This window comes from Kogia breviceps, chromosome 11 (genome assembly GCF_026419965.1).
Source record: "Kogia breviceps isolate mKogBre1 chromosome 11, mKogBre1 haplotype 1, whole genome shotgun sequence".
NCBI classification, from domain to species: Eukaryota; Metazoa; Chordata; class Mammalia; order Artiodactyla; family Physeteridae; genus Kogia; species Kogia breviceps.
The window spans coordinates 41,980,412-42,006,484 of record NC_081320.1 but is presented as its reverse complement, the minus strand read 5'-3'; the positions used below and the strand labels follow the sequence as shown (position 1 = coordinate 42,006,484).

The 26,073-nt window shown below is 35.5% G+C and overlaps 1 protein-coding gene across 1 annotated transcript in view; it reads right to left on the bottom strand.

Moving 5' to 3' along the window:
* EXOC6B (exocyst complex component 6B) overlaps positions 1 to 26,073 on the bottom strand; it is a 721,321-nt gene that overhangs the window by 282,149 nt on the left and 413,099 nt on the right. The window contains exons 17-18 of the mRNA XM_059079741.2: positions 22,967 to 23,101; positions 7,610 to 7,789 (exon numbers count right to left, since the gene is read on the bottom strand). Of these exons, the coding sequence (XP_058935724.1) occupies positions 7,610 to 7,789; positions 22,967 to 23,101 (315 nt within the window). The remainder of the gene's footprint in view (positions 1 to 7,609; positions 7,790 to 22,966; positions 23,102 to 26,073) is intronic.

Below are 26,073 nucleotides of genomic sequence, written 5' to 3'. Positions count from 1 at the left end.
GAGATCATTGAAGAAATAAAAGAGGAAATCAAAAAATACCTAGAAACAAATGAGAATGAAAACACAATGATCCAAAACCTATGGGATGCAGCAAAAGCAGTTCTAAGAGGGAAGTTTATAGCAATACAATCCTACCTTATGCAACAAGAAACACCTCAAATAAACAACCTAACCTTACACCTAAAGCAATTAGACAAATAACAAAAAACCCCCAAAGTTAGCAGAAGGAAAGAAATCATAAAGATCAGATCAGAAATAAATGAAAAAGAAATGAAGGAAACAATAGCAAAGATCAGTAAAACTAAAAGCTGGTTCTTTGAAAAAATAAACAAAACTGATAAACCATTAGCCAGCCTCATCAAGAAAAAAAGGGAGAAGACTCAAATCAACAGAATTAGAAATGAAAAAGGAGAAGTAACAACTGACACTGCAGAAATACAAAGGATCATGAGAGATTACTACAAGCAGCCATATGCCAATAAAATGGACAACCTGGAAGAAATGGACAAATTCTTAGAAATGCACAACCTGCCAAGACTGAACCAGGAAGAAATAGAAAATATAAACAGAGCAATCATAAGCACTGAACTTGAAATTGTGATTAAAAATCTTCTAACAAACAAAAGCCCAGGACCAGATGGCTTCACAGGTGAATTCTATCAATCATTTAGAGAAGAGTTAACACCTATCCTTCTCAAACTCTTCCAAAAGATAGCAGAGGGAGGAACACTCCCAAACTTATCGTATGAGGCCACCATCACCCTGATACCAAAACCAGACAATGATGTCACAAAGAAAGAAAACTACAGGCCAATATCACTGATGAACATAGATGCAAAAATCCTCAACAAAATACTGGCAAACAGAATCCAACAGCAAATTAAAAGGATCATACAACATGTTCAAGTGGGGTTTATCCCAGGAAGGCAAGGATTCTTCAATATATGCAAATCAATCAATGTGATACACCATATTAACAAATTGAAGAATAAAAATCATATGATCATCTCAATAGATGCAGAAAAAGCTTTCAACAAAATTCAACACCCATTTATGGTAAAATCCCTCCGGAAAGCAGGCACAGAGGGAACTTACCTCAACATAATAAAGGCCATATATGACAAACCCACAGCCAAAATCATCCTCAATGGTGAAAAACTGAAACCATTTCCACTAAGATCAGAAACTAGACAAGGTTGCCCACTCTCACCTCTATTATTCCACATTGTTTTGGAAGTTTTAGCCATAGCGATCAGAGAAGAAGAAGAAATAAAAGGAATCCAAATTGGCAAAGAAGAAGTAAAGCTGTCACTGTTTGCAGATGACATGATACTATACACAGAGAATCCTAAAGATCCTACCAGAAAACTACTAGAGCTAATCAATGAATTTGGTAAAATAGCAGGATATAAAATAAATGCACAGAAATCTCTTGCATTCCAAATAATAATGATGAAAAATCTGAAAGGGAAATTAAGGAAACACTCCCATTTACCATTGAAACAAAAAGAATAAAATACCTAGGAATACACTTACCTGAGGAGACAAAACATCTGTACTCAGCAAACTATAAAACACTGATGAGAGAAATTAAAGATGATACAAACAGATGGCAATATATACCATGTTCTTGGATTGGAAGAATCAACACTGTGAAAATGACTCTACTACCCAAAGCAATCTACAGATTCAGTGCAATCCCTATCAAACTACCACTGGCATTTTTCACAGAACTAGAACAAAAATTTTCACAATTTGTATGGAAACACAAAAGACCCCGAATAGCCAAAGCATCTTGGGAAAGAAAAACAGAGCTGGAGGAATCAGGCTACCTCAGTTCAGACTATACTACAAAGTGAATGTAATCAAGAGAGTATGGTACTGACAAAAAAACAGAAATATAGATCAATGGAACAGGATAGAAAACCCAGAGATAACCCCACGCACATATGGTCACCTTATATTTGAAAAAGGAGGCAAGAAGATACAATAGAGAAAATACAGCCTCTTCAATAAGTAAGTGGTGCTGGGAAAACCGGACAGCTACATGTAAAAAAATGAAATTAGAAAATCTCCCTAACACCATACACAAAAATAAACTCAAAATGGATTAAAGACCTAAATGTAAGTCCAGAAACTATCAAACTCTTAGAGGAAAACATAAGCAGAACACTCTGACATAAATCACAGCAAGATCCTTTTTGACCCACCTCCTAGAGAAATGGAAATAAAAAGAAACAAATGGGACCTAATGAAACTCAAAAGCTTTTGCACAGAAAAGGAAACCATAAACAAGATGAAAAGACAACCCTCCGAATGGGAAAAAAAATATTTGCAAATGAAGCAACTGACAAAGGATTAATCTCCAAAATTTACAGGCAGCTCATGCAGCTCAATATCAAAAAAACAAACAACCCAATCCAAAAATGGGCAGAAGACCTAAATAGACATTTCTCCAAAGAAGATATACATATTCCCAACAAACACATGAAAGAATGCTCAACACCATTAATCATTAGAGAAATGCAAATAAAAACTACAATGAGATATCACCTCACATCAGTCAGACTGGCTGTCATCAAAACATCTACAAAGAATAAATGCTCGAGAGGGTGTGGAGAAAAGGAAACCCTCTTGCACTGTTGGTGGGAATGTAAATTGATACAGCCACTATGGAGAACAGTATGGAGGTTCCTTAAAACACTAAAAATAGAACTACCATACGACCCAGCAATCCCACTACTGGGCATATACCTGAGAAAACCATAATTCAGAAAGAGTCATGTACCACAGTGTTCACTGCAGCTCAATTTACAATAGCCAGGACATGGAAGTAACCTAAGTGTCCATCGACAGATGAATGGATAAAAAAGATATGGCACATATATACAATGGAATATTACTCAGCCATAAAAAGAAACAAAATTGAGTTATTTGTAGTGAGGTGGATGGACCTAGAATCTGTCATAGAGAGTGAAGTAAGTCAGAAAGAGAAAAACAAATACTGTATGCTAACACATATATATGGAATCTAAAAAAAAAAAAAGGTTATGAAGAACCTAGGGGCAAGACAGGAATAAACACGCAGACCTACTGGAGAATGGACTTGAAGACATGGGGAAGGGGAAGTGGAAGCTGGGACAAAGTGAGAGAGTGGCATGAATATATATACACTACCAAATGTAAAACTGATAGCTAGTGGGAAGCAGCCGCATAGCACAGGGAGATCAGCTTGGTGCTTTGTGACCCCCTAGAGGGGTGGGAGGGAGGGAGACGCAAGAGCGAAGAGATATGGGGATATATGTATGTGTATAGCTGATTCACCTTGTTATACAGCAGAAACTAACACACCATTGTAAAGCAATTATACTCCAATAAAGATGTTAAAAAAATTAAATTTTAAAAAGGTAAACCAAAGGTACATTACAACTGCAACCCAAGCTCAACCCCAATCAATCCATGGTTGGATTAAGATGATAAGGCTCAAACCACAACCCACCCACTCATTCTAGCTACTTAGTAAGGGAAAGGATGAACTGATTCTGGTGGCAGGTGATATCATTTGGAACCTCTACATATTTTAAAAACAATGTCTAATATATACCAAAAAATGTTAGGAAGAGATAGTACCATATGACTGAAAACAACAACAAAAAACCCAAAAAACCAAGACCTCAGAAACAAATCGAACCAATATGTAGATGAACTACACATAGGCATTAATAAATGTCTTTAAAAGAACTGTAGAGGAGGAGGATCAGGATAGTGGATTAAGAGGACATGGAGCTTTCATCTCCCCAAGAACACATCAAAATACATCTACATGTCGAACAATTCTCACTGAAAACTAAGTGGAAACTGGTAGAAGGAATCTGGTACGAACAAGGCTGTAAGAAAGATACAGGTAATCAGGCAGGATGGGAAGAAAGTGATCGGTTTGGGCCCTGTGTTCCTGGGAGGTCACTCAGAGTAACAGGAAGAATACACGGGTGGACACCTGCCCTGGGGAGTGAGTGGTGAGAGCCACAGATTGGATGCCCAAGTCTGGGGTCCTGTGCAGGGGAGACAAGCCTCCTTGGCTGGTTGAAGGACCACTGGGACTAACGGGGGCACTGGGAAGCCTGAATGCTACTCATGAAGATCACATGAGTGCTGGGTTGCCCTCAAGGCAGGGTGGAAAGAGTTCTGCTCTAGTGGCTGCCAGGTTTCCCACAACCACCTCAGTGCATCCCTCAGCCTGAGCGAGCCAATGCACCAGTGCTGCTCACTCGATGTCGCAGCAGGGCATTAAATCTGGGGTGGTCATGACCAGGGAGAAAACTCGATCTTGGGATGCAGAGACAAACTGGTCTTTGCACGGAGGCTGGGTGGGATTGGGGTCATTGTTAGTGCTTACTCAAGCAGAACATCACAAGCAGCCCAAATCTCTGATGGCAGCACTCAAGCATAGCTCAACTCCTGATACTGAAAGTCCATATAGACAACAACAGCTCTATAGTGTGGTTCCACAACAGGGCAGGGGCAGCAGGGATGGGGGCTGTGATCAGCTGTGAGGGAAACAATTGTGGGAACCTATACAGGCAGCGTATCAGAGACAGCTTGAACCTCTGTCTGAAGTCAACACAGGCCAAGAGACCCCATGGACCCAACTTACTTCAGCACTTCCCGCCACTTGGGCAAGGCTCACAGTGTGGAAGAAGGGGGAAACACACAGTTAAAGGGAACAGAGCTGGTCCAGGCAAGACCCTCAGGGCTTCTGCTCCAGGAATTTGGGATCAGACCCCACCCCTCATAGGGTGGTCATGGCCATTGAGCAGAGGGGAAGTCCCACTTCACACCTGGTGGCAGCTCTAGCTCCTCCATCTCTAGCCCCACTCCCTTCCAAGCTGATAGCTACCAGCACATCCTGAGGAAAGATGTGACTTGTTTCCACACCAAATCCAGCTCTCCCACCAAAGGCACTGGGCACACATAGGGAATCTGCCACATGAGAACACCCCTTCAAGACCACAATAGGTAACTGTTTTACCTAAACTCATAGAAACAGAGAAAGTTAAGCAAAATGCAATGGCAGAAGAACTGTTCTCAATTGAAAGAGCAAGAAAAAACAGCTGAAAAAATAATGAAACATAAATAAACAATTTACCTGAAGAAGAATTCAAACCATTGGTTATAAAAAATGTTAACTGAATTAGGGGAAAGAATCTATCTACACATTAATAACTTTAATAAGAAACTAGAAAATATTTTAAAAGACCCAATCAGAAATGAAGAATTCAACAGCTGAAAGTAAAAGCACACCAGGAGGAATGAATAGCAAACTAAGAGATACAGAAGAATACATAAGTGATCTGGTAGAATAATGTAAATCACTCAATCAGAACAGCAAAAGAAAAGAGCAAATTGTAAAAATTGAAAACATCTAGGAGTTCTCTGGTATATGCTACTAAAGAAAATTAACAAAACCACAAGGGAAGAAATAAAGAGAAGAAAAAATGAACAGAGAAGAACTAAACGAACAAGCAGAAAACAAGCGACAAAATGGCAATAAGTACATACCTATTAATAATTACTTTAAATATCAATGGACAAATGCTCCCTCAAAGGACATAGGGTGGCTGATTAAATGAAACAACAAGACCCTTCTATATGTTGCCTAAGAAACTCACATACACAAAGAAGGTGAGGAAATGAAAAAAGATATTTTATGCAAATGGAACAATAAGAAAGCCGGAGTAACAATACTCACTTCAGACAAAATAGACTTTCAAACAAAGGCTATCACAAAAGACAAAGAAGGGCATTATATGATGATAAGGGGATCAATACAAGACAAGGATATTACACTCATTAGTATGTACACCCAATACAGGGGGACCTAAATATATAAAGCAAATATTCACAGACATAAAGGGAGAAATTGACAATAATACCATAACAATAGGGAACGTTCACACCTCACTTACATCAATGAACATATGATCCAGACAGAAAATCAATCATATAACAGTGGTCTTAAATGACACACTTGAACAGTTAAACTTAAAAGATAGCTACAGGACATTTCATCCAAAAACAGCAGAATACACATTCCTTTCAAGTGCACGTGGAACATTCTCCAGGACAGATCACACACTGGGCCACAAAATAAGGCTGAACAAATTTAAGGAGATAGATATTATATCAAGCATTTTCCCCCACTACAGTGGTATAAAATTAGAACTCAATTACAGGAAGAAAAATGGGAAAAGCATGAACATGTGGAGACTAAACAACATGCTACTAAAAAACCAACTGGTCAATGAAGAAATCAGAGGAAATCAGAAAATATGTTGAGACAAAGGAAAAAGGAAACACAACACTCCAAAATCTATCAGATGCAGCAAAAGCAGTTCTAAGGGGGAAGTTTATAGCAATACAGGCCTTCCTCAAGAAATAAGTAAAACCTCAAATAAAGTACCTAACCAACCACTTAAAGAAATTAGAAAAAGACAAACAAAGGCCAAAGTCATCAGAAGGAAGGGAATAAAGATTAGAGAGGAAATAAATAAAATGAGATCAAGAAACAATAGAAAAGAGGGAAAGAGGTAGGGGCAAGACAGGAGAAAGGGATGGGCTTCCCTGGTGGTGCAGTGGATGAGAGTCCGCCTGTTGATGCAGGGGACACGGATTCGCGCCGTGGTCTGGGAAGATCCCACATGCCACGGAGCGGCTAGGCCCGTGAGCCATGGCCGCTGAGCCTGCGCATCCGGAGCCTGTGCTCCGCAACGGGAGAGGCGACAACAGTGAGAGGCCCGCGTACCGCAAAAAAAAAAAAAAAAAAAAAAAAAAAAAAAAAAGAGAGATACAAAACTACTATGTATAAAATAGATAAGCAACAAGGATATATCATATAGCACACAGAATTATAGCCATTATCTCATAATAACTTTTAATGGAGTAAAATCTGTAAAAATACTGAATCACTATGCTGTATACCTGAAACTAATATAATATTGTAACTTTTTTTTTTGGCTGCACTGTGAGGCATTCGGGATTTTAGTTCCCCAATAAGGGATCAAACCCATGTCCCCTGAATTGGGAGCACAGTCGTAACCATTGGACTGCCAGGGAAGTCCCTAATATAATATTGTAAATCAACTATACTTCAATTTTTTAAAGTCTGTGATAAATATGCTCAAGAAAATAGAGAACAGATAGACAAATTGGAAAAAGGATGGAGAATTTCACCAGAGAATTTGAGGATATAAAAAAATTTAAATGGACGTTCTAGAATTAAAAAATACATATCTAAAATTCTAATTCCTAATTTTCTATTCTACTTCTACCAAGGCATTCATTATGTGTTTGTACTAATTACCTTGAAGTTAGGAGGGATATAAGTAGACATAATATTAGGAACCATTTCCAGAAAAAACAAAATGCAAATGCCAATGAATAAATGAGAAAGAGGTCTTTAAATCCTGTTAAGGGATGATAATTATAGTGTGAGCTTTTATATCCACAGCTTCCTGGCTAGTTAAAGCAGAAACAAACATATTTCACCAATCTAGATTTTAAGAAACCTTTTTTCTATATGATGGACAAAGTAAAAGCAATGGTCACTTACAGGAAGGTGTGTGAAGACAGCAAAGGTGCTACGTAGAAAGGCAATGAGGTCTACTAGGTAATCACTAGCTTTGTTGCCCAATTCTCCAGTCATCCAGTCATAGTCAGCCAGCTGAAGAAACTGGTCAATCTTCTGGTTTAAGTTGGTATAAATCTCTTCTTCAGCTGCATGTCTGGCATCCTGTGAAATATGAAATTTGAATAATCGTTCAAAATTCCAGTATAAGCAAAGCAGAAATCTCTGCTGGGAGACATCTCAAACTAAGTAACATAATTGAGAATATCAAGTAATATCACAGTCTCCATTAATTTTTCTTGTTTTCAAAAGCTCAGTAGAGTCCTTTCTATTTTGTATCTGCAAGACAAATTATTATATTGATTCACCAAATAGAGAAACTGCCTTCACTGCCCTCAGCTATCTGCATCTTTTGTACCTTCTTACCTATGTTCAAAACTACACTCATTCTCAGGATCCTATTCTCTTTCTTCTCTTCTGGGATTCCAACAACCTCCCTTCCTGCAATATCAACCTGTTATAGTTGCTAGTCTCTTCACTTTGCTTATTTTAAGTATCCTGAAGTTTCTAATTTAATGCTGTATGTTCCCCCTAGTCACTATCCTACATTTCTAGATTCTTTATAATCAAGTTTCTTCAAAGATTGGCACACATTTCCTAAAATATGCTCTAATTAAAAATAGTCCTGAAAAATGCTTAAATGACAGCAAAAATGTTCCTAGATCAATTAAGTCTGAGAAACCCAGTTTAAACGAGTCTTGATTTACACTGGCATATAAAAGACTCTAAGAAGTGTTATGGGACTAAAGCTTAAAGAAAAACATTTTTAGGACAAAACAGTCTATGCTGCAATCTAACAATGCATCAACATGGATTGGTCCAGGGTAATCCATGACCGCCAGGCTACCATATCCAATAACCATTTTTCAGTCTGATCTTACCCTGTTCTCTGTTGGATTTCAGGACATAGTTTTACTTTTACTTTTCTGGCCTCTAATCCTCTCACTTTCGCTGGATGATTTCATCACCTCCTATGGCTTCCATTGTATCTGTCCAAACCCTTCCTTGTTAAAGACCCATATTTCTGATTGTTTCCTGCATTATGGCTCACAGAAACTTTGAATACTGTAAGTCCAGGACGAGAATAATCATAATTCCCACTCTTCACCTGTTCATTTCAGGCCAAGGCAGAGATTTAAGCAACATATTGGATTCCATTCTTTCCTTCATAGTCACGGTGTCCTATAAATTCTAACCCTCAAATTTTACTCGAACTCATACCATCCTCTCCATTTTCACCTTTTTAATGGTTGCATAATTTTACAGGTATTTACATACTATAATATAGACATTGACTATGTTTACTTATATGAACACAGTTCTAAGAGCATTCCTCTGCTTACATATTTACTTACTTGTATGATAATTTAATACTGTCCTTGAATTCTCATTTTACTAAGTTTTCTTTTAATTAATAAACATTATTTTCTAGAAATCTGGGCTTAAAGAAAAATTGAGCAGAAAGTACAGGGCATTTGCAGATACTGCCTGCCATTCCCCTCCCACTGTTTCCCCTATTTAAAAAACCTTGCATTAGTGTGGAACATTTGTTACAATAGATGAACCAATATGGATATTTTATTATTAACTAAAGTTCACAGTTTGCATCAGGGTTTACTATTTGTGTTGTACAGTTCCATGGGTACTTACAAATGGATAATGTCATGTATTCACTATTACAGAATCATACAGAATAGTTTTCTTACCATAAAAATCCACTCTATCCATCCCTCCCTTGCTCATCCCCCAAATCCTGGAAACAAACCATCTTTTTACTTTCTCCAGAACTTTGCCTTTCTACAATGTCTTATACTGGGAACCATGTATGTAGCTGATTGGCTTATTTTACTTAGCAATGTGCAGTTAATTTTCCTCCATGTCTTTCTATGGCTTGATAGTTCATTCCTTTTCATCACTGAATAATATTCCATTGTCAGGATGTATCGTAGTTTGTTTATCCATTTACCTATTGAAGGACATCTTGATAGATTCTGAGTGTAGTCAATTTTGAATAATGCTGCTGTAATGATTTATGTGTAAGTTTTTGTGTAGCTTAACATTTCAATTCACTTGGATAGTTACCAAGAAGCATGACTGGTGAGTTGCATGGGAAGTCTATTTCTGTTTAGCCTTGTAAGGAACTGACAAATTGTCTTCCAAAATAACATTACCATTTTGTATTAGCACCAGCAATGAATGAGAGCTGCTATTGCTCCAGCATTTGTTGTCAGTGTTTTCAGTTTTAGCCTTTTTAAGAGTTGTACAATGGTATGTCACTGTTGTTTTAACTTACAACTCCCTCTCCATCCTTTGGTGGGGTATCTATTTGGATCTTTCCCCCATTTTTAAAGTGAACCCACATTAAACCCACTTTTAATTTTCTTCTTGTTGACTTTTACCCATTCTTTGTATATTCTGGATATAAGTCCTTTATTAGATATGCATTTTACAAACATTTTCTGCTTCTTTTCATTCTTTTAACAGTGTCTTTTCTACAGCAGAAGTTTTTCATTTTAATGAAGCCCATCTTATCAGTATTTTCTTTGATGGATCGTGTTCTGGTTGTTGTACCTTAAGTCATAGCCAAACTCAAGGTTACCAACATTTTCCCTTATTTTATCTTCTAAGAGTTTTATACTGCTGTGTTTCACATGTAAGTCTGTGATCCCTTTTGAGTTAATTTTTTAAACATCTTTATTGGAGTATAATTGCTTTACAATGGTGTGTTCCTTTGGGCTTTACAACAAAGTGAATCAGTTATACATATACATATGTTCTCATATCTCTTCATTCTGGCGTCTCCCTCCCTCCCACCCTCCCTATCCCACCCCTCTAGGTGGTCACAAACCACCTAGCTGATCTCCCTGTGCCATGCGGCTGCTTCTCACTAGCTATCCACCCTATGTTTGGTAGTGTATATATGTCCATGCCACTCTCTCACTTCGTCACAGCTTACCCTTCCCCCTCCCCATATCCTCAAGTCCATGCTCTACTAGGTCTGTGTTTTATTCCCATCCTACCCCTAGTCTTCATGACATTTTTTTCCCCTTAGATTCCATATATATATGTGTGTTAGCATACGATATTTGTTTTTCTCCTTCTGACTTACTTCACTCTGTATGACAGACTCCAGGTCCACCCACCTCACTACAAATAACTCAGTTTCATTTCTTTTTATGGCTGAGTAATATTCCATTGCATATATGTGCCACATCTTCTTTATCCATTCATCTGTTGATGGATACTTGGGTTGCTTCCATGTCTTATCTATTGTAAATAGTGCTGCAATGAACATTTTGGTACATGACTCTTTGAATTATGGTTTTCTCAGGGTATATGTCCAGTAGTGGGATTGCTGGGTCATATGGTAGTTCTATTTGTAGTTTTTTAAGGAACCTCCATACTGTTCTCCATAGTGGCTTTATCAATTTACATTCCTACCAGCAGTGCAAGAGTGTTCCCTTTTCTCCACACCCTCTCCAGCATTTAGTGTTTCTAGATTTTTTTGATGATGGCCATTGTGACCGGTTTGAGATGATATCTCATTGTAGTTTTGATTTGCATTTCTCTAATGATTAGTGATGTTGAGCATCCTTTCATGTGTTTGTTGGCAATCTGTATATCTTCTTTGGAGAAATGTCTATTTAGGTCTTCTGCCCATTTTTGGATTGGGTTGTTTGTTTGTTATTGAGCTGCATGAGTTGCTTATAAATTTTGGAGATTAATCCTTTGTTGGTTGCTTCATTTGCAACTATTTTCTCCCATTCTGAGGATTGTCTTTTGGTCTTGTTTACGGTATCCTTTGCTGTGCAAAAGCTTTTAAGTTTCATTAGGTCGCATTTGTTCATTTTTGTTTTTATTTCCATTTCTCTAGGAGGTGGATCAAAAAGGATCTTGCTGTGATTTATGTCATAGAGTGTTGTACCTATGTTTTCCTCTAAGAGTTTGATATTGTCTAGCCTTGAGTTAATTTTTAACTCAATTAACTCAAATGTTTTTGAGTTTAATTCAAACTCAAATTTTTAACTCAATTTTAAAGTGTAACATCTATGGTTAGTTTCATTTTTTTTTTTTCTTTTTTGCAGGTGGATGTCTAGTTGTTTCAACATTTATTGAAAGCACTTTCATTTCTCCATTAAACTGAGTTTACTGCATGTCAACAATCAGTTGACTGTATTTGCGAGAGTCTATTTCTGGGCTCCTATGTTGTTCCCTTGACCTAATTTTTTTTTTTTTTTTTTGCCAATACCACACTGTCTTGATTACTGTAGCTTTATAGTAAGTCTTGAAGTCAGGTAGTGTCAGTTCTCCAACATTGTTCTTCTCTATCAATATTGTGTTGACTATTCTGGGTGTTTTGCCTCTCCATATAAACTTCAGAAACAATATGTCAATATCCACAAAATGAGTTGCTGGAATTTGGACTGGAACTGAATCTTTAGATTAAGTTGAAAAGAACTGATATCTTGATAAAATACTGAATCATCTTATCCATGAATATGGAACATATCTCCACTTATTTATTTATTTTTTGTGGTATGTGGGCCTCTCACTGTTGTGGCCTTTCCCGTTGCAGAGCACAGGCTCGGGACGCACAGGCTCAGCGGCCATGGCTCACGGGCCCAGCCGCTCCGCGGCATGTGGGATCTTCCTGGACCGGGGTACGAACCCATGTCCTCTGCATCGGCAGGCGGATTCTCAACCACTGTGCCACGAGGGAAGCCCTCCACTTATTTAGAGCTTACTTCTTTGATTACTTTTTATCAGAGTTTTACAGGTTTTTTCACATAGATCTTGTTTATCTTGTTAGATTTATACCTATTTCTCTCTTTTTTCAATGTTAATGTAAATAGCATTATGTTTTTAATTGCAAATTCCAGTTATTTGTTACTGGTATAATGATAAAGCAAATAACTTTTGTATATCAATTTTATATGCTGAACCTTGCTACATTCATTTATTCCAGCAGTCTTTTTGTTATTGTTAATTCTTTCATTTTTTCTACTTAGACAATCATGTCACCTGTAAACTAAGTCAGTTTTATTTCTATCTTCCCAGTCTGTAAATCCTTTATTTCATGGCTTACTGAATGTTGAATAAGAGTGGTATAAAAGGACATCCCGGCCTTTTTCATGATTTTAGCAGGAAAGTTTCTAGTTTCTCACTATCAAGTATGATGTTATTTGTAGGACTTTTGTAGATGTTCTTTACCAAGTTGAGGATGTTCCCCTTCTATTATAATTAGCTGAGAGGTTTTTATCATGAATAGGTGTTGGACTTTGTCAAATGCATTTTCTATATCTATTAATATGATTCTGTAATTGTTCTTCTTTAGCCCATTAATGTGATCAATTACAATACTTGATTTTTGATGTTTAATAAGTCTTGCAGACCCACTTGGTGGTAGTGTATAATTGTGATACATTGTTGGATTCAATTTCATAATATTTTGTTGAGGATTCTGCATCTAAGTTCATGAGAAATATTAGTCTGTAGTTTTCCTTTCCTGCAATGTCTTGCTGGTATTACGGTAATGCTAGCCTCATAGAGTGAGTTACATAGTATTTTCTCTGCTTCTATTTCCTGGAAAATATTATAGAGAAGTGGTGAAATTTCATCCTTAAATATTAGGTAGAATTTCTTTCAGCTTAATTCGTGTATAACTGACAAGTTGTAAGATATTTAAAATGAAAAACATAATGACTAAATATAGGTATACACTGCAAAAGGATTCCCCACATCAAGTTAATTAACACAGTTATCACCTCACATATTTACTTTTTTTGCTGTTTTGTTTTGGTGAGAACACTGAAGTTCTACTCTCTTAGCAGTTATCATTTATACATAATGTAATCAACTGTAGTCACATTGTTATATACTAGATGCTCAGACTATTCATCTTACAATTGAAAGTTTGTACCCTTTTATCAACCTCTATTTCTTCACCCCCCCAGCCCTGGCAATAATGTTTCTACTCTCTGTTTCTATGAGTTCAACTTTTTTTGTTAGATTCCACATATAAATGATACCATGAAGTATTTGTCTATCTGGTCTATTTCATTTTGCATAATGCCTTCTAGGTTCATCCATGTTTTTGCAACTGATCAGGATTTTCTTCTTTTTTTAATGGATGAATAATATTCCACTGTGTGTATGGGGTGTGTGTGTGTGTGTGTGTGTGTGTGTGTGTGTGTGTGTGTGTGTGTATAATTTAGCTATTCATCCATTAATAGACACTTAGGTTGTTTCCATATCTTGACTATTTTGATCAATGCTGTAATGAATGCAAAAGTATACATAACTCTTCAAGATATTGATTCCTTTGAATATACATCCAGAAGTAGAATTGCTGGATCATATGGTAGTTCTATTTTTAATTTCTTGAGGAAGCTCCTTACTGTTTTCCATAGTGGCTGTACCAGCTTACATTCCCACCAACAGTACACAAGGGTTCCCTTTTCTCCACACCCTTGCCAGCATTTGTTATCTCTTGTGTCTTTTCTTTTTAATAGAAGTATAGTCGATTTACAATGTTAAGTTAGTTTCTGGTGTACAGCAAAGTACAGCTATACATATATTTTATATATATATATATATATACACACACACACATATATATATATATTCTTTTCCATTATGGTTTATTACAAGATATTGAATATAGTTCCCTGTGCTATACAGTAGGACTTTTTTATTTATCTGTTATATATATAGTAGTTTGTATCTGCTAATCCCAAACTCCTAATTTATCCTTCTCCCATCCCCTTTCCCCCTTGGTAACCTTAAGTTTGTTTCCTATGTCTGTGGGTCTACTTCTGTTTTGTAAATATGTTCTTTTGTATCATATTTTGGATTCCACATATAAGTGATATATGGCATTTGTCTTTCTCTGTCTGATTTACTAGTATGGTAACCTCTAGATCCAACCGTGTTGCTGCAAATGGCATTATTTCATTCTTTTTTTATGGCTGAGTAGTAGTCTATGGTATATATATATACCACATCTTCTTTAACCATTGATCTGTTGATGGACATTTAGGTTGCTTCCATGTCTTGGCTATTGTAAATAGTGTACTATGAACACTGGGGTGCATGTATATTTTCAAATTAGAATTTTCTCTGGATATGTACCCTATCTCTTATCTTTTTGATGATACCACTCTAAGGTGTAAGGTAATATCTCATTGTAGTTTTGATTTGCATTTTCTTAAAGATTTGTGATTTTGAACAACTTTTCATTTACATGTTGCTCATTTTTATGTCTTCTTTGGAAAAATGTCTATTCAGTTCCTCTGCCCATTTTTTAATCAGATTGTTTCTTTGCTATTGAGTTGTATGAGTTCTTTGTAGTTTTTGGATATTAACCCCTTACCAGATACATGATTTGCAAATATTTTCTCCAATTCCATTGGTTGCTTTTTCATTCTGTTGATGGTTTCTTTGCTGTACAGGAAGTTTTTAGTTTGATGAATTCCCACTTGTTTATTCTTTATTTTATTGCCTTTGCTTTTGGTGTCAACTCCAAAAAATCACCTCCAAGACCAATGTCAAAGAAGTTACCCCCTATGTTTTCTTCTAGGAGTGTTATAGATTCAGTCTTATATTCAAGTCTCTAATCCATTTTGAGTTGATTTGTGTCTATGGTATAAGACAGAGATCTAGTTTCATTCTTTTGCATGTGGCTGTCCAGTTTCACCAAAACCACTTATTTAAGAAACTATCCTTTCCTCATTGTATATTCTTGGCCCCTTTGTCATAAACTAATCGACCACATATGTATAGGCTTATTTCTGGGATCTCCAATCTGTTCCATTTATCTATGTGTCTGTTTGTAGGCCAATACCATACTGTTTTCATTATGATAGTTTTATAATATAATTTGAAATCAGGAAGTGTGTTGTTTCCAGCTTTGTTCTTTCTCAAGATTGCTTTGGATTTTCAGAGTCTTTTGTGGTTCCATACAAATTTTAATATTTTTTTTCAATTTCTGTTAAAAAAGTACCATTTTGATAGGGATTGCATTGAATCTGAAGTTCACTTTGGGTAGGTTGGACATTTTAACAATATTAATTCTTCCAGTTAATGAACATTGAATATCTATCCATTTACTTGTGTCTTGTTCAACTTCTTTCAACTGGGCCTGGTGTTTTCTATTTTCAAAAGCCATTAATTATTGATTCAATTTCTTCAACAGATATAAGGCTATTTAGATTACTACTCCTTGTGTGAGTTTTGGTAAATTGTGTCTCTGAAAAAATTGGTTCGATTTATGTAGGTTGCTAATTTGTGGATATAGAGTTCCTCATAATATGCCCTTATTAATCTTTTAATGTCCATGGAATCAGTAGTGATGGCCCCTTTTTCATTTACGATATTAGTAATTTGTGTCTTCTCTCTTTTATTATTGGTCAGCCTAACTCAAAGTTTATCAATTTTATTGATCTTTCTAAAAATCCATGTTTGGTTTCATTGGTTTTCTCCTTTGCTTTTCTGTTTTCAATTATTTCTGCTCTAATTTTTCTTTTCTTTTGATTATTTTGGATTTAATTTGCTCTTCCTTCCCTAGTTTCCTATGGTAGAAGCTTAGATTACTGATCGTGAAATTTCTTCTTTTGGAATTTATGCAGTTAATGCTATAAATTTCCCTATAAGCAGTGCTTTCACTGATGCCACAAATTTTAGTAAGTTGTACTTTATTTTAATTTAGTACTGTTTAATTTCTCTTGAAACTTTTTCTTTTACCCAAGTGTTTTTCTGAAGTGTGCTGGGTAATCTCCAAATATTTGGGGATTTTATAGCTATCTTTCTGTTATTTATTTCCAGGGTTTAATTCCATTTGGTCTGAGAGCAAGCTTTATATGATTTTTATTCTTCAAAATTTTTTAAGATGTGCTTTAATACTCAAAACATGGTCTGTCTTGGTGAATGTTCTTATGAGCTTGAGAAGAATATGTATTACGCTGTTGTTAGATGAAGTATTCTATAAATGTCAATTTGATCTAGCTGATTGATAGGACCATTCAGTTCAACAATATCCTTACTAATTTTCTGCCTCCTGGATCTGTCAATTACTGATAGAGGGGTTTACTAAGAGATTTTATCAGGAAGAGATGTGGCCTTACATAAAATACCTTTTTAGTATCTTTTTAAATACTCATGCATTTTTTTCTCACCTGATCTATTACAGTAGTGAATAATTTTAAACAACTTTCTAATACTAATCATCCTTGAATTCTTAACATTACTTTATCCCTGCTTTCTATGCACTTCTGGATTTTGTTTCATATTTTATTATTTATGATTTTTACATCAATATTTGTCTTTAATTGTTCGGGGATTTTATGGTTTCTCTAGTTTTCTTTTTAAACTTAATTTCAGCTATGATACATTTTTTCCATAGTTTTAACACATTTATTAAATCTAATAACTTTCATCAAGAGCCTGGCACACCTGAGGGAATCATGAGTTTATTAAATATTGGCTAACCTCATGTTATGACCAAATCTCTCTTTTTCTGTTGCTCTAGTATTTATTTTATCAATTGTTATTATCTTTGTTTTTTACATCTTTATTGGTGTATAATTACTTTACAATGGTGTGTTAGTTTCTGCTTTACAACAAAGTTAATCAGCTGTACATATACATATATCCCCATATCTCCTCCCTCTGGCATCTCCCTCCCACCCTCCCTATACCAGCCCTCTAGGTGGACACAAAGCTCTGAGCTGATCTCCCTGTGCTATGTGGCTGCTTCCCACTAGCTATCTATTTTACATTTGGTAGTGTATATATGTCCGTGTCACTCTCTCACTTCATCCCAGCTTACCCTTCCTCCTCCCATGTCCTCAAGTCCATTCTCTACATCTGCACCTTTATTCCTGTCCTGCCCCTAGGGTCTTCAGAACCTTTATTTTTTTTAGTTTTTGAATCATTGTTATGTTGACTTCACAAAAATTAACTGAGATATTTTCCATTTTTCTCTATGGTATGGAGTAGTTTAAATTATACAGAAATTATCTGTTTCATGAAAGCCTGAATGAATTAACTGGCAAAATCATGTGAAACTTCCCCAGTTTTAAGAAGTCTTTAATAACTTTCTCATTTTTTTCATAGTTATGTCAATTTTCTTTATCTTCTTTTCTTTTTTTAATATTTAGTTGGTTGCACTGGGTCTTAGTTGCAGCATGTAGGCTCCTTAGTTGCGGTTCATGGCTCCTTAGTTGTGGCTCACCGGCTCCTTAGTTGCAGCACACAGGCTCCTTAGTTGTGGCATGCAAACACTTAGTTGTGGCATGCACTTGGGATCTAGTTCCCTGACCAGGGATTGAACCCAGGCCCCCTGCATTGGGAGTGCCGAGTTTTATCCACTGTGCCACCAGGGAAGTCCTCTTTATCTTCTTGAATCACTTTTTAAATCACATATTTTCCTATAGACCATCAAATTTATTAGCACAGTTATACAAAGTACTCTCGGTATTTCATTTCCTCTGATTATAAATTTCAAGTAATTGTGATTTATTTATTCCTTCCTTTCTCCTTTCTTTTCTCCTTCCTTTCCTGCATTCCATCCTTTTTTCATTCCTTTCTTCCTTCTTTCTAATTAGGGAAAGTAAATGATTATTTTAAAAATTGCAACACATCCTTGCTTGAAGTCTCTCAAAGACTTTAGTAGGATAAAGTCCAAATTATCTATCATTCTAAAACAAAGTGCTTCACAATTGATATTTACCTACTTCTCTATGTCATTGCTACCCTTATTCTACACGGAAGAAGTATGATTTTATTTCATTATTTCATCTTTTTACATGAAGTTGCCTCACCTAAAAATGTCCCTTACTCCCTCCTCATCCTTTCTCCACCTGGACACCTCCTGCTGGTCCCAAGATACTCCTGCTGGACACCTCCTACTGGACCTTTTCTGGTAAGTCCTCCCTGAAGGTCTCACAGCTGAGATAAGTACCACTCACCTCTTCTTCTAGACCTGTCAATGTTGATTTCCCTTGGAGCTCAATCCTCACACCTTCTCCCTATCTATATTAAATTCCCAGAAGAAAGCCAGATCCATGGCATAAAATACCATCTTTACACTTATGAATTCTAAATTTTTATGTCCAGCTATGACTTTATCCTGTCAATTTAATCTCTATGATAAATGACTAATAAATACCTCAAGCTTAATATGCGAAAAATAGAAATCTTGATTCTACTACCACTCCCCCAAACTGTTATTTTCTTGCTGTTCCCCATCTTAGTTAATTCAGTTTGCTTAGTTTAAGTATCTTGGAATTATTCTTGACTCCATTCTTTCTCTTATAATCTCATACCTAATCTAGCAATAAAACTTGCCATCTCTATCTTCAAAAATATTTCTTACCACTTCCAACCTTACCACTGTAGTCCAAGTGACCATTATCTCTTACCTAGACTACTGCAATGACCTTCAAATTGGATTCTCTTCTTCCACTCTTATTGACCTACAGTATATTTTCCACATAGCAACTAGGGTTCCCCATCATAAATCAGGTTATCACCACCATTTCCAGTCTTCTAATGACCTCATGTTTCACTTCAAAATAAAATAGAAAGTATTTATTGGGGCCTACAAGTCCAGAAATCATATGACTCCTGACGATCTTGTCTCTTACCACCCTTACCAATGATAAATACATCACTGCCTGACTGACCCCCTTGCATACTGATCACCTTGAATACACCAATACCTTCTACCATATTGTTACCTCTGACTGGCCTGCTTATCTATCAGAAATCCAAGTGATTCAATTTCTTACTTCATTCACGTCATTTATTTTTCTTCCTAGCTCTTATCACTACCTGACATTATATTAAATTTTGTGTTTGTGTATCATCTATCACCCTCACTAGAATATATGCTGTGTAAAGTCAGGAGACTGGTTTATTGCCTGGTATATAGCAGATGCTTTATAAAAACTTGGAGAATCAGTGAGAGATTTAATGTATTTATTATACTATTCCAGCATTTTTTGCACAGCTCTTTACAGAACTCACAGTGTCTGTCTTCCCTGTAGATTATAGACTCTAAATCCAAGGACTAAATATTTTCTCTTCCATATTTTATAGTAGGTACACAAGCAATATTTGTGATGGGGTAAATTAATAAATACCTTCATTCTATTTTGTAAGTGAGGGAATTCTTATAAACAAGGAAAGCTAAGGATACCAGCTTCATTAGGTCACATATGGTAGAAACAAGAAGGAACTCTGCAAGAAAATACCTTGAAGACTTTCTGATTGTTTTTGCCCCTTTTTCAGCATTAAGGTTTCCATCTGTAAGTGAAAGTTTTCTGGAAACAGTAGCTTAGGAAAATACACAATATGTAGCTGTTATAATTGCCATGTTTATACTGAGTTCTGGGTTAGATGGTCTGAAACAGTCCTGGTAAAAATAAACTTTCAATGTGTTTTAAGCAATCAGTGTTTTTAATAAGCACTGTCAACATGACCTTTAGTGGTCTCCAGAACTTTTCCTTTACTAAGTATTTAACTGGCTGCTCAACCTCTATGGCTTCCTGTCTGCCTTTAATTTTCCCTCAGCAATTTTAATGCTGGAACAACAAAATACACAAGCCACCCTTTGGGAGGATTTCTGACCATAATTTGAAAAGCCCTTGAAATAAGAAAATTGAGATGGATTAGGGGAAGAACAGCAGTACATATTACATATTCCCCATAGGATAAACAAGTATAAATGAACATCACATTCTAACTCTCTAACTTCTATTTCCTATTGAACACTTACCTATAAGTGTCTCCCTCATTTTCTTTCCTAGAGAAATTTTGGCTTCCACATGTAGAAATCATGTAGAAATATTTTTGATAAAATTATTACCCATGCTCCACAATAATGCTAATATTAAGAGTACTTATAATTCCTATTAAACTATCTAAGGAAGGTCATCCTGAAATTCTTAAAGCTCTTGTCATATTTTCATACTAATAATTGGGGCCTCTTTATGAAATAAGTCTTTCCTTCACTAAAAGTGTATCAGTATTACTACAAGGAGACATCATTGAAAAGTTTACAAGTAAAGATACCAACATAATATCATGCATAATTAATTCTGTTGTAAGTAATTTTATAGGGAATTTGAAACAACCCATGGTCACATCATGAATGTGTAACTCATCTAGCAGCTAACCTAATCATAAACATAGATAAAGAATATCTTGTTGTTACACATCTCACTTTTTCCATTTTTTCAGCTTCACTGAGGTACAATTGAAAACAAAATTATAAGACATTTAAAATACATATTGTGGTGATTTGATATACAAATATATTGTGAAAGGATTTCTTTTCTATCATCTAGTTATTTAACACATTCATCACCTCACATATTTATCATTTTTTTAGTAAGAACATTTAAGTTCTATCCTCTTAGCAAACATTGTACAATATAGTATTATCAACTATAGAAACCATGTTTTACATTAGATCCTCAGACCTTATTCCTCTTATAGCTGAAAGTCTGTACCCCTTCTACCAACTTCTATTGCCAAACCCACTCTCCCAGTACCTGGCAACCATTTTTCTACTGTTTCTATGAGTTTGACTTTTTTAAAAGATTCAAATGGCAGGATTTCCTCATTTTTCATGACTGAATAATATTCATATACACATATGATATACACACATATATATGGATACATATATGGAGAAAATGTATATAACATTTTCTTTATCCATTTATCTGTTGATGGAGACTTAGGTTGTTTCCATATCTTGGCTATTATGATTAATTCTGCAGTGAACATGGAAGTATACATAACTCTTCAAGATAATGATTTTGATCCCTTTCAATACACACTCAGAAGCAGAATTGCCAGATCACACAGTAGTTCTATTTTTAATTTCTTGAGGAAGCTCCATACTGTTTTTCATAGTGGCTATACCAGCTTACATTCCCACCAACAGTGTACAAGTTTCCCTTTTCTCCACATCTTTGCCAGTATATGTTATCTCTTGTATTTTTGAGGATAGCCATTCTAACATGTGTTTATCTCAGGTATTATCTCACTGTGGTATTGGCTTGCTTTTATTGAAAAGACTATCCTGTCCTCATTGTATATTCTTGGCCCCTTTGTCATAAATTAATTGACAATATATGCATGGATTTATTACTAGGTTCTCCAATCTGTTCCACTGATCTATGTATCTGTATGTATGCCAATACCATACCATTTTGATTACTATAGCTTTATAATATAATTTAAAATCAGGAAGTGTGATCCTTCTACCTTTGTTCTCTCTCAAGATTGCTTTGGCCAGGATCTTTCATATTTTTTTTCTTGGAACAGAAAAAAGAGCAGATCATACCAACAATTTTTATATGTCATAAAATATAATAAGCAATATGAATCAAATTGGATTTCTTCTCTTAAATCCATTCTCAAGGGAAGGTACCAATAAATAGGGAAAGAGAACAAAATGATCAAAAAAAGGAGATACCATAAACATAAATCATGAGTTCAACTCTACCGCTTCATATCTAATTAACAACTTCTAGATTTCAAAAGGGTGACATAGATTTGTTTCAGAACTAAAATAATCAAACAATAATAACAACGATAACAAACTCCCAAAGTATACATGTTGGCCATTATGTCAGAATCTACCATTTTAGTTTAAGATATTGCCCTGTTACTCTTTCTGCTTTATATTTATTTAAAGCTCACATGGCAATATAAATGAGTTTCCTAAGGCTCTTTACTCTCCAGAAACTCATCTACCATCAATTCTTCTTTTGCTCTATAAGAGTGTCATTTTTTCCATTTAATTCAACACTGCATCAAAACTAGTCCTGTGGCCTTGTAAGGCGATTATAAAATTGCTAACTACAATAGCAAGGGACAGAAATTCCTCACTAAAATGTAAAGTTAAAAGAAAAAAAAAACTGGACCCAGGACACAGAAAAGAGAGGATAGCTAAATTAAAATTTTTAAAGTGCTGTTGATTTCAGCTGCAACCACTCTTTTCTAGACCATATTTGAAAATACTTGACTGTCAGGTGGTCAACTGAGGAAATAGTCATTTTCATGAACGAAATATAAGGAAGATTTAGTGGACACAGCTGTAGACCATTTTTAAACACCCCAAAATTGGCATTGCTATTTGTTTTTCTAAGGAAATCATAAGGACTTATTCTGAAGACCATGTATGACTTATGCGAGAAACAAAGCTGTGTTAGGTAGAATGCCCCAGCACACAAGAAGCACTTCTACAGTAATGTAGAGCTTTCTCACCTTAAAAGTCGTGGTGCCATAGAGCTTTGTGGTGTGGACTGTCTCTGGAAGCACATTAGTGATATTGGTGATGAATTCTTCCAAGTACTTACAGGATTTCTCCAAGTGTGTTGTATTGATAATAATCTGGACAAGCTGGAAAATAACAAGAACATGTAAGAGTAATTTGACTATTCACCCTAGGATGAATGGCTCAATATGAATCTGATGGTACAAGAAAAACAAAAGGCATAATGGCAGAGGCCATCTGTATTCTATAAAAAGTTAATGTTAGAGCACAGGCTTAAGTATCACTTCCTCTGTGAAGACTTCCCTGACTTCCCAAAGCATCTTGTATTTCCCCCTAATATAGGAGCAATTGTCACTATTTTAAACCTGTTTTCTTCTGTTCAAAATAAAGACTAGACTAAGATCAAAAACTGATAGTGTTTAGCATCGTACCTGGCAATAAATAATTGCCAAATGCATGAAATAAGTGAACTCCAATTAAAAGAACAAGAATGACTGAAATGTCAAGAAGTTTCAAAATTAGGCATGATGAACACAGGATGGTTGGAACAGGTTGCAGTATATTAACAAACAACATTAGTTTGTGAAAGAAAAAAAACATGAGCACTGAAGTCAGAGAAACCAGGGAGCAACTACTTACAAAATTATTGATATTGAGAAAGTTACTTAACTTCTCTAAGCCTTTTTCTTTACCCATAAAATGTTAATAATAATTTCTAAATCACAGAATTATTATGAAAATTAAATATTCTTTAGTTAACACTATTTTCCTTTTCTTACATAGTAGATCCTTAAACAAGGCAGTACTGGTAAGATAAAAAGTCATCTATAAATTACTTCGAGAGGAGAATAAGGAAGAATACTACTGTCTGTATACAATTAACGTCTGTAAAGCACTGCACAATTCATTTTCTTAGATCGTCCTCCCAGCAACCTGAAGAAGTAAGTTAAGTGGGCATAATTATTACTTCCATTCTACTATAAGAGAAAAAAGAAAAAATGAACTGATTTACTCTAGATCATGTAACATTAAAACTGGGATTCAAATCCAAGTAATCAACCTTCAAGTTATGGACCTCATTCAGATTCGACAGAGAAATTAAACCCTTTACAAACAAGCAAAAGTTAAGAGAATTCAGCACCACCAAACCAGCTTTACAACAAATGCTAAAGGAACTTATCTAGGCAGAAAACAAAAGAGAAGGAAAAGACCTACAAAAACAAACCCCAAACAACTAAGAAAATGGCAACAGGAACACGCATGTGGATAATTACCTTCAATGTCAATGGATTAAATGCTACAAGCAAAAGACATACACTGGCTTGAATGGATACAAAAATAGAACCTATACATATGCTGTCTACAAGAGACCCACTTCAGATCTAGGGACACATACAGACTGAAAGGGAAGGGATGGAAAAAGATATTCCATGCAAATGGAAATCAAAAGAAAGCTAGAGTAGCAATTCTCATATCGGACAAAATAGAGCTTAAAATAAAGACTATTACAAGAGACAAAGAAGGACACTACAAAATGATCAAGGTATCAATCCAAGAAGAAGATATAATAAATTGTAAATATTAATGTACCCAACATAGGAGCACCTCAATACATAAGGCGAATGCTAACAGACATAAAAGGGGAAATCAACAGTAACACAGTAATAGCAGGGGGCTATAACACCCCACTCTCACCAACAGATCAAACAAAATGAAAATAAATAAGGAAACACAAGCTTTAAATAACATTAAACAAGTGGACCTAATTGATACTTATATGACATTCCATCCAAAAACAACAGAATACACTTTTTTCTCAAGTGCTCATGGAACATTCTCCAGGATAGATCATATCTTGGGTCACAAATTAAGCCTTGGTAAATTTAAGAAAATTGAAATCATATCAGGTATCTTTTGTGACCACAGCACTATGAGACTGGATATCAATTACAGGAAAAAATCTATAAAGAATACAAACACATTGAGGCTAAACAATACACGATTTAATAACCAAGAGATCACTGAAGAAATAAAAGAGGAAATCAAAAAAATACCTAGAAACAAATGACAATGAAAACACACCAACTCCAAACCTACGGGATGCAGCAAAAGCAGTTCTAAGAGGGAAGTTTATAGCAATACAATTCTACCACAAAAAGCAAGAAACATCACAAATAAACAAGCTAACCTTACACCTAAAGCAGTTAGAGAAAGAAGAACAAAAAAACTCCCAAAGTTAGCAGAAGGAAAGAAATAATAAAGGTCAGATCAGAAATAAATTAAAAAGAAATGAAGGAAACAATAGCAAAGATCAATAAAACTAAAAGGTGGTTCTTTGAGAAGATAAACAAAATTGATAAACCATTAGCCAGCCTCATCAAGATAAAAAAGAAGACTCAAATCAACAGAATTAGAAATGAAAAAGGAGAAGTAACAACAGACACTGCAGAAATACAAAGGATCATGAGAGATTACTGCAAGCAACTATAAGCTAATAAAATGGACAATCTGGAAGAAATGGACAAATTCTTAGAAAAGCACAACATTCCAAGACTGAACCAGGAAGAAATAGAAAATATAAACAGAGCAATCATAAGCACTGAAATGGAAACTGTGATGAAAAATCTTCCAACAAACAAAAGCTCAGGACCAGATGGCTTCACAGGCGAATTCTACCAAACATTTAGAGAAGAGCTAACTCCTATCCTTTTCAATCTCTTCCAAAATAGAGCAGAGGGAGGAACATGCTGAAACTCATTCTACAAGCCCACCATCACCCTGATACCAAAACCAGACAAAGGTGTCACAAAAAAAGAAAACTGCAGGCCAATATCAATGATGAACATACATGCAAAAATCCTCAACAAAATACTAGCAAACAGAATCCAACAACACATTAAAAGGATCCTACACCATGATCAAGTGGGCTTATCCCAGGAATGCAAGGATTCTTCAATATATGCAAATTAATCAATGTGATAAAACATATTAACAAATTGAAGGAGAAAAGCCATATGATCATCTCAATAGATGCAGAAAAAGCTTTTGACAAAATTCAACACCCATTTATGATAAAAAAAAAAAAAACTCTCTAGAG